The sequence below is a fragment of the Pteropus vampyrus genome, unplaced genomic scaffold (assembly GCF_000151845.1).
Source record: "Pteropus vampyrus isolate Shadow unplaced genomic scaffold, Pvam_2.0 Scaffold79, whole genome shotgun sequence".
Taxonomy (NCBI): domain Eukaryota; kingdom Metazoa; phylum Chordata; class Mammalia; order Chiroptera; family Pteropodidae; genus Pteropus; species Pteropus vampyrus.
In genome coordinates, this window is record NW_011888860.1 from 334,364 (window position 1) to 344,444 (window position 10,081).

At 33.7% G+C, this 10,081-nt stretch overlaps 1 protein-coding gene across 2 annotated transcripts in view; it reads left to right on the forward strand.

The window, feature by feature from the left end:
* The window catches only part of LIAS (lipoic acid synthetase), a 15,453-nt gene extending 9,686 nt beyond the window's left edge, over positions 1-5,767 (forward strand). For both annotated transcript variants that reach the window (XM_011362740.2, XM_011362741.2), the window contains exons 8-11: positions 1,212-1,357; positions 2,283-2,353; positions 3,184-3,295; positions 5,433-5,767. In XM_011362740.2, the coding sequence (XP_011361042.1) occupies positions 1,212-1,357; positions 2,283-2,353; positions 3,184-3,295; positions 5,433-5,485 (382 nt within the window). In that variant the 3' untranslated portion in view covers positions 5,486-5,767. The remainder of the gene's footprint in view (positions 1-1,211; positions 1,358-2,282; positions 2,354-3,183; positions 3,296-5,432) is intronic.
* The last annotated feature ends 4,314 nt before the right edge of the window (positions 5,768-10,081 follow it).

Sequence of the window (10,081 nt, forward strand, 5' to 3'; positions counted from 1 at the left end):
TTTTTTTCTTTTTAATAGTGTATTACAAGTGCCAATTATTTTTTCAAAGACTAGTTTTCAAAAAAAATTACACAAACAGTTGCTTTGCTTATAATTCTAAAAAACAGACCTTTAAAATGCTATTGGCACTAATACATGCAATAAATAATACTGAGGAAAAACTGGTATCATTCAGATGTATTTTAAGTCTCTTTTTAAAAGTAAAAACTTTTTTTAAGTAATTTGGTAGTGATTTTATTAGCTTCTCTACATTGTTCTTTGTTGGAGAACTTGAAAGAAGTATGATAAACAATAACTATTTCCACTAAATCATAAACAATAGGAAGCATAACAAATTCAGTGGAGAAATACTTTCAGAAAGTAATTATATTCTGTATTATCAGTTTTGTGGTTATTTTTAAATTCATAAATTTGTTTCCTCTCTTCTCTGTGAACCGGTCTCATTAAAAATAACAGCCACAACAACAAATGGATTACAAAAAATGAAGGTGCATTTGAATTCAAATGAATGCTGGTTTAACAGCAACTTTCTGTCCTTTTGGCCCTGTCCCCATTTAAGCTATGATGGTTTGGCCCCTGTTGAAGTCTGGCACACAGCCTGTTTCAGCTCTGTTATATCTCATGATACCACCACCAGTGAGTGGTGCCAATATCCCTGGTTTTGCTTAAGAAACATTATCCTTTCCAGTGAAAATTCCAGAATCATGTATTTTTTAACCAAGAGATGTCAATGTTGCATACTCGCCAGCAGAGGGCAGCTCAGTCTTTAGAAAAGAAATGAACATAAAAGTTTCAGATCTTTGAAATGTGGGTGCAGGTTAAAGTTTTTTTTGTTCAGCATCAAGATTTCCTTCTACTCTTGTTCTCCCTTCAATACCTCTTATAATTACTCATTTTGAGCTTTAAAATTCTGGTTTCTTAATAAGTAATTCATAAATTGAATTCCATTTTCATTTTCTCTGCCCCTGTCATATCTCATGATACCACCACCAGTGGCCGGGTGCCCAAACTTGAAAGTCAACAGAGCTTGGTGGCCCAATGAAGCCTTATTTTCTACCCTAAAATAACAGACATTTGTTCACAAATTCTACCATCGAACTATATCATATGATAAAATGTCCAGAATGTAATTTCTGGTGTTTCAAGTTGCTTGCATAACTATGTACTTAGTTGAGCTTGTCCTTGCTGACAACAGCCCTGCTGTTTTCAAGGAAAGTTCGTGATCCTCGGGCCAGTTTTGACCAGTCTCTACAGGTGCTGAAACACGCCAAGGAGATTCGGCCTGATATTATTTCTAAAACATCTATAATGTTGGGTTTAGGCGAGAACGACAAGCAAGTATATGCAACAATGAAAGGTAAAGATATTGAAAAATGGAGACTCCCGTTTAATTTGCGTAATAGCAGGAACCCCACTTAGAAGACCCTGTTATGCCTTCATAATCTCAGCGAAAGTGCTAGTAAAAACAAACAGTATATGGTTATAAACAGCAGCATACAAAGGAAAGGAAGTGTATTTTCTTAGAACTTTATGGAATGAAGTACAGGAAGTTCAGGATATACAATTTCCTGTTTTATTCTCCACCCTTTTATCAAGTAAGAATATGATTTTGTCTACTTGTATTATTCAGTCATTGGACAATTTTTGAGAGCCATCCAGTACTAGGAGCTCTGGCTGACACTGACATTTCAAAGATGATAAATCCAAACCTTTGAGGAAGAGCTTACTTGTAGCATTGTCACATAACATGATATGCTTCGGACTTTGCTGAACCTTAGTCCTATAGCCTATTTGTTTTGGGCTTTTTATGTTTTAAAATATAAAAGCTTTTATTTACCTGAGGGTCCTTAGCCTTCTTGCGATTATTGGATCAAAAAGTAATAAGTTCAAATAGTAATTAAAAGCTACTCTTTACCACAATGCATACAGTTTTACTAGAAAGATTCTGATGTCAGAGATCAACTCATATCCCCCAGAGCATCTCTTGTACATTTATCAAAAGCCTAATACAGCATGTTATGTCTATAATTAAGAGTCATTTGTCCATATATCAGCCCCACATGACTGTCTTAATTATTCCTCTGTTTTCAATTTTTACCATATTTCCTGGCACATAAATACCTTTGAATGGATAGATACAGTCTTATTTTCTAATACCAGGATTATAGACCAGGATAAAGGACACACTGTTCTGAAGTAAAATTATGTTCTGGAAAATTAAGCTTAAATCCAGAATTTTAGCATCATAAAAACATCTGCTAATGTGTGCTTGTTTTCTCTAGCACTTCGTGAGGCAAATGTAGACTGTTTGACTTTAGGACAATATATGCAGCCAACAAAGCGCCACCTTAAGGTACAGCTAACCTTGAATTGGCAAATGTTTATTGGTAATTTGAATTAAATCTTTATTGTACATAGGTAAAATTAAGAAGCTGTCGGCAAAAATATAATGTTCCATGTATATTCTCAAATTTCAGTTTCCATTTTATCTGCATAAAGCAGCTACACTGTCACTTATTTGCTGTCCCCAAAATTATATAACCTAAGTGAACCTACAAAAAAATTTTTTTTAACTTGAGAATGTACAATGGAACATTATACTAAAAAGCCAGCAGCTTCTTAATTTTAAAATTTAAAAGTTTTTTAAAAATTGGGAAATTGCATTTATACTCACTTGGTAATCTTGCAATTTGTTTTAGAGTTATATAAGAGCCAGAGATAAGAAAAGTCAGGCTTACTATTTTTATATCAGACATTTATTCATTCAAGAAAGTTTTCTTGAGTAGTGACTATGTGCCAGACACAATGCTAAGCAGAAGATACAAGATGAATAAGACACCGTCTTGTCCTTAAGAATCTTATAGAAGGGACTAATTTTTTATTATACCTATTAGCCAAATAAAGGAATGATACAGATATATAATCTATAATCTCATTTTCTCTTTCTCCATCCTTTGGAGTAGTTAATATAATACAAAGTTAAAGTTTTCTCTTTTCTCTCATATTCCCTCTAAGTGGGGTGGGGGGACAGTGGGTAACCAGTGAGGAGGGAGAGTAAGAAACCTGGGGACGCTTGGTTAAATTATAACATGAAAGCCACACTGAATGCATGGGTATAGATTTTCTATAGAATCAAAATGGTTTGTGAAAATTCTAGAATCTATCAGAATTCTTTAAATCTAGGTTGAAGAATACATTACTCCTGAAAAATTCAAATACTGGGAAAAAGTAGGAAACGAACTTGGATTTCATTATACTGCAAGTGGCCCTCTGGTGCGTTCTTCATACAAAGCAGGTAAGTTAGACCACAAGGAATGGTTTTATGTAGACCATAACTTTCCACATTGCAATTATAATAGCTGTGGTTGTCTTTTGTGGGGTAAAAAGTGTTTTTCTGGAACATCCTTAGGAGATTTGCTCCATAAGGGTCATATTAAGGAAAAATTTTCTCTTAAACCTGCTTTGTTCCTTAAAGAAAAAATCCTTCCCCCGCCCCTTCCTTTAATAGCTCAGTTACTATGATGAAAGCAGAAGTAAACGGTTTACTCTATATGTGGATTTCAATAATAGGTTATTCAGAAATGACAAAGATCAGTCAGGCATATAACATGGTTTTCTGGAAAAATGTATATTCATTTGACAGTGATATCACCTGTCTCTCCAAACTCCCAATTTCAGATCAGTTAAAACCTTGAAAACTATCTATTCAATAGCACTGCTGCTTGCACCAGTATATTTGTGTTTTTCCTCCCAGAAGCAACAGAAAAAAATGCTTAAGATTATTTTCCCTATAGAAATTTTTAGTGTTTTTACTAGCTATAATGCCTTTTTACACCTTTGTGATTTTAGCTCTTGATTTGGTCAATAGCTGACTTATGAAAATAAAAGCCTTTTCCAAGAAATAAAAAGTCACGTAGTAATAGCCATCAAAAGGTCAATGAGAACATATCTAAAGATTGAATTTAATCTAAAAAAATGTTTATGATGTTTTCCCTGTCAGTTAAACTTAACAATTAAAAATTTTGAAGACTATACAGCTAGTTATTTTTTGGATAATAATATAATAATAATAAATAATAGTAATATATTTAGTAATAATAGTAATATATTAGACTCTGATTTTGTAATAAACTATATTACTATTAATGATCTTTTAAATGACATTGGAGTCTAAAAGATATGTTTAAATTAGGCATAAATTCTATTTATAAAAATTTATGTGCAAGTATTGATAATATTCATTGTGTTCTTATAAAGAAATTGAAGACATTTTAATGTATTAACAACAGCTTATCCAAGTTACAAAACCTAAGAATTTGATTCAACACTGACAGGATGTGGGGACTTTGGAAACCAGTAACTACAAGTGATTCATTCTTCAAGTGGTCACTGGCAAGCTAAAACTATATATAAAAGATAGAAAAAAAAAATCAGCTTTCAGAGTATTTAAAGTACAGTGATATCATTTGAGTTTTTGTGGGTTTTTTTCAGAAAATTTCTAAATTCATAAGGAAGTGAATTATGAACTTTTTAATGCTTTTTAAATTACTAGTAAGATCAAATTCTGGTATGTAGAACATTAGACTCAGATGATGGATTAGGGTCTGATAATGTTGATTCTACTCTTATCAGATTTAGAGGAGGTATGGAGCCGCACACATTATTCTTTTCATTCCTTGACTAGGTTATGAGCTTTGGAATTCTTGGTGATTGTGTACGGAGAGGATCATCACAATTCTGCTTGTATATTAAGATGACAAAAGTTTATCAGACTCCACATAAAATCAGGCCTACAGTGCTGTGAGCTCTGCCAGTAAGCATTGTGCCATACTGTAACAGTGATAGACTAAATGGAACCCTAGGACCTGAAAAGCAGCTAACTTATTGCACAGGCACAACTTAAGGGGTCAAGAGAAAGCCCATTATAAGTAAAGATCTCTTGCTTCCCTTAGAGGAGAATAAGCTAAAGAGATACCATCAGATGAGTCTGCTCAAATGCAGCAAGTTCTGTTTTATAAACATCAGATCCAGGCTAATAATGTAGCAGAATTGCTCTCTGAAATTAATTGTGCAAACAGCAATACTTTTGTCAGTGATAAGGAACAGATAGTACATGTAAAGTGGAATAAATGTATAGAAGCAGACCCATCGATACAATAGTCACCCTTTATAATATTGAGTTACTAGAAAGAAGAGTAGAAACTGGAGTGATAAAAAAAAACTTTTTTAAGAACAGCGACTGATCATTATTGTTGGGGGAAAAGGCCAAAGATATAGGGGATATGTGAGGTTAGAAAATTATTGCCATTGAGATTTGAGAAGAGAGAAATGCCAATAAATACAAAAGTCTTCTTTAAACGGAAACACTAAAGTATAATTATTCTGAAATTACTTTAAAGTGATACTAATATATTTTCATTTTTCTTAAATAGGTGAATTTTTCCTGAAAAATCTAGTGGCTAAGAGAAAAACAAAAGCCCTCTAACATTTAACAAGACATCAAGATCACAGGAATTTTTAAAATTTGATTCCAACTGATAACAGGTAGTGTCAGGATACCTACACTTCAGTGGATGAACTCGTTTTTTATTTTAAGAAAAATGTCAATAAGCCATGCATATTTAATTATAGTAATTTATTTGTCTTTTACCGTGTCTTCTATGTCCCAATAAACAGTCACTTTATATGATGTAATCATAAAACATCTTTATGAGTTTACTGTTAACAGTATAATTTAAAAATACATTAAAACTAATATAAAATAATATTGAATGTCAACTCTAATTGAAAAATAAAAATTAAGAAAATACATTAAAAACTTGTAGACAATCTTTCAAGACTGTTACCTGTACATCATTGACACAATTCATTTCTGAAAAATGACATGCCGTAATGAATCAGTCGACATAGTTTGAGACTATGGTCAGTTTACTTATGATTAACATGTTTTTTCCATAATAGTAAAATATCATTGGAATAATTTAGAAAGACTTAAGAGTTTAAGTATGGATTTATTTTTACTTTGATACCACTACTTTAGACCTGCAAAAACAGTTTTACATTAGTTACTTGTTTAGGGCTTCTATGAAACTAAGACCTTGGTGTTGTCCAAGACTGGAAAATATAACCTAAAAATAACAATATTAACCTTCATTTTATAATAGTTTGCTACATCTGCATGCACTCTCCCATTATATGATAGTAATGACCTGAGGAAGGAATTTCTTTCATAAATACGAGAAACTTTTGACTCCGATTCTTATCTTTCTAGTACATCTTAAAAAGGAAGTCTTTAGAAGGCTGAACTAGTATTTTTCATAAAAATAATGCATAACTTTGAAAATTAGTTACAATTTAACTCAGGGGAACCATTTATACTTTGACTCACTTTCTTTAGACATCCTAATAAATGTCACTGTGTAAAATTAACCCCATTAACTTTAATCTCTGGCAACCACTCCCTAAAATCTATTCTTTCACGGGAATAATAGATTAGACTCTGATTTTGTCACAATCTGGGTATTTTCTAATTCTGCACAGTGGAGGGGAATAGTAATGGAACATTTTAGTGAAGGAATCATTTTGTCAAATGCAATTTTCATGGAATCCCAATGTAGAAAAAAAATGGCATTGTATTAATACAATGTAAAAGTTTCAGATTAGTAACAATTATATATAAAAAAAGTAACTGACAAACTAAAGCTATTTTGGTACAAATGTAAAATTGGGAGTCATGAATGACATTTGCAGTCTTGTCAGCCTCAGCAGTCTTATTCCTTTGTTTTGTTTGTTTGTTTGTTTTTTGTTTTGGTTTGGGTTTTTTTGGTTACACAGTACTAAGAAGAATCCTGATTGGTACAGCTAAATAATAGTAAACTATAAAAAATATTAAAACGTAAGACTCAAAACCATAAAACTTCTAGAAGAAAACATAGGCAGTAAACTCTCTGATATTACTAACAGTAATTTCTTTTCGGATATATCTCCCTGGTCAAGGGAAACAAAAGAAAAAATAAATGAGACCACATCAAACTAAAAAGTTTTTGTATAGTAAAGGAAACCATCAACAAAAAAGACAACTGACTGATTGAGAGAAGATATTCGCTAATGATACATCTGATAAGAGGTTGATATCCAAAATATATAAAGAACTCATACAACTCAACAACAAAAAAAAAACAATTAAAAAATGGGCAGAAGACCTGAACAGATACTTCTCCAAAGAGGAAATACAGATGGCTAACAGACGTATGAAAAGATGCTCAAGGTCACTAACCATCAGAGAAATGCAAATTAAAACCACAATGAGATATCACATCACGCCTGTCAGAATGGCTATCATCAATAAATCAAAAAACAAGTGTTGGTGAGGATGCGGAGAAAAGGGAACCCTCATACATTGTTGGTGGAATTGCAAATTGGTACAGCCATTATAGAAAACAATATGGAGGTTTCTCAAAAAATTAAAAATGGATATACCTTTGATCTAGCAATTTCACTTCTAGGTATTTATCCAAAGAAAACCAAAACAATAATTTGTAAAGATCTATGCACCCCAGTATTCATGGCAACACAATTTACAGTAGCCAAGATACGGAAGCAACCTAAATGCCCATCAACAGATGATTGGATAAAGAAATTATGGTTCATATATACAATGGAATATTACTCAGCTATTAAAAAAATGAAATCCTACCATTTGCAATGACATAGATGAACCTAGAGGTTATTATGCTGAGTGAAATAAGAGAAAGATAAATACTTTATGATTTCATTTATATACGGAATCTAAGGAACAAAAAGAAACTAATCAAAAACAGACTCACAAATATAGTGGACAATTTGGTGACAGACAGGAGGGAAGTTGGGCTAGGAGAATGAGGTGAAGGGTTAAAGAAGTACAAATTAAGTCGACAGTTGGTCATGGGGATGGGGAGCATGGCATAGGGAATGCAGTTAGTATTAATATGATAGCCAGGTGCAGGGCCAGGGGAGGGAGGGAGCAATTGGGGGGATGGTTTTATGAACCATATAGATGTCTAATTAATGTACTGTATGTATACTTGAAATTAATTTTAAAAAATATTAAAACACCTCTTGCAAACTCAGAATACTCTCCAGTTAAACTTAATCCAAAAACTTGAAAGAGGAATAGCAGGAAATGTTTGTTTCAAAGTGAAATCACAAATAGTCTATTCTGGATTTGTTATTCAGTCACTTAGTGTTGCATTAAGTGACCATGATACTATGACTAGAATATGTGACCAAATGACAGGGTCTTGTTGGACATTTGAGTGGTGAATGTGCTGTAGAGGTATACTTCCTTTCACAACCCTACAAGAATGGACAGACTTGAATTTTAAAAGGCCAAGGTAGAGCTTTGACCTTGCTAAACAATTATGAATTAATAAGAAGCACATTTAAATGCACAGACACGGCAAGAGGTTCTTGATTAGACAGCAGAAATTAATGCATCTGTGGTCTTCAACATATGAAAATTTATGTGCCCATTTCAGTATGTCTGATTTTTGTCTCTGTAGCACAAATGGCATTTTTAAGAAAACGAAAGTGATAAATGCACATGGCTTTTAAGAAAACTAGTATAGGGGTCCCTGACCCTTTTCCAACCACTGAATCAGCCAACCTTGAAACACACCTCCCATTTGGTGAGATAATAAATGACTTAATTAATGAAACCAGTCTGAATAGTTTTCTCTTTCTTGAAGCTGAAAACACCTTTAGAGCTATTACATTAAGAAATATGAGCACTAGTGGCCATAGGAAGAAAAATGGGAACAACCCAAAGAAAGATTCAGAATGTGAGTAGAGCAAAATAGCAGGAGCTGCAGCTAAGAGGGACATGTCATTCATTCCCCTGGGGACTCAGAGGCTACACAACTTTAACATATTTATGTTAATAATACATCATTTTAATGTATTTTATATTGGGCTTCCATAAAAATGTAATTTGACAATGATTCTTTTGCTAAAATTTTGGCCACCACATTTTAATTTCAAGAGCTCTTCTCTGATATTCCTTTTTCTTTTTTTTTTCCAATAGCATCCTGTACTTGTTTCTTAGCTACAATTTCTTCCATTTTTCTCTCTGAGGATAATTAGATTTTTGAACTTACGGTTCCTCTGCATTGAGCATTGTCTCTGTTTCTTTTGTTGATTTTGGTCTCTGCCTTTTGTGTTGAAGGCTCCTCAAAAGTCTGGTGATCCTTGCTCTACATGCATACTAACTGTTGAGCCACTCTAAAACTAACTGGAAGCTGGGGTGGGGGAGCTATCTAATAGAGCTTTGCTGTACAGTGCTTAGGGGGTGAGCTGGATTTTTCAATGGACTCCCAAATGTCACAATTATTTCTCTAAAGCCATTTAAGCTTTTCAAAAAAATCTCAAGTCTCTTGCCTTGAGGGTTATAAACTTGGCTGCCAGCTTTCTCAGAGCTAGATGAATAAAAGCAAGTAGGATAGGGAAGTGTGGGTCTCTGTTCAGTATGCAGGCTTTAATCTAGTTCCTTTGTTTCCTGTCTGGCATCTCACTAACACTCCCCAAGTCTGAAACTTTCTTATTCTATTCCTCCTGAAAATAAACCTCTATCCTATGAGAGTAAAGGTTGGGGAAGGTTCTCTTTGTGTGAGGTAGTGTAGAGACTTGGGTGCATCTAACTGTTCCTTATGTAATCTTCCACCTAAGTCCCCTGTTTTCAGGCCCACACTTCAGCTCCACATTTTGTATCTGGTGCCTCCAGTTCTTGAGATCTAAGAGGCCAATTATCTACATCTAGAAGGCAGTCCCTTGCGTGGGCATTGAAGTTTCTCCTTGCGCTTCTTTGTTATTACTTTGCCTCCCATTGCTTTCCACATTCTAAAAATTGGTTGGCATCGCTCATCCACTGGTGCCTGCTTTCCCTTTCTTTGTCCTTGTCTATTTATAGCTTTATTCTTTTGCTGCCATTTTAGTAAGGTTTCAGGAGATAATGAAAATGGGACAAGTGTTTAATTCAACACTTACAACCGAAAGTCAGTCCAGTCTTGATCTGCTGACTTTGCTTTAGGGCAAATAGGCAGCTGGA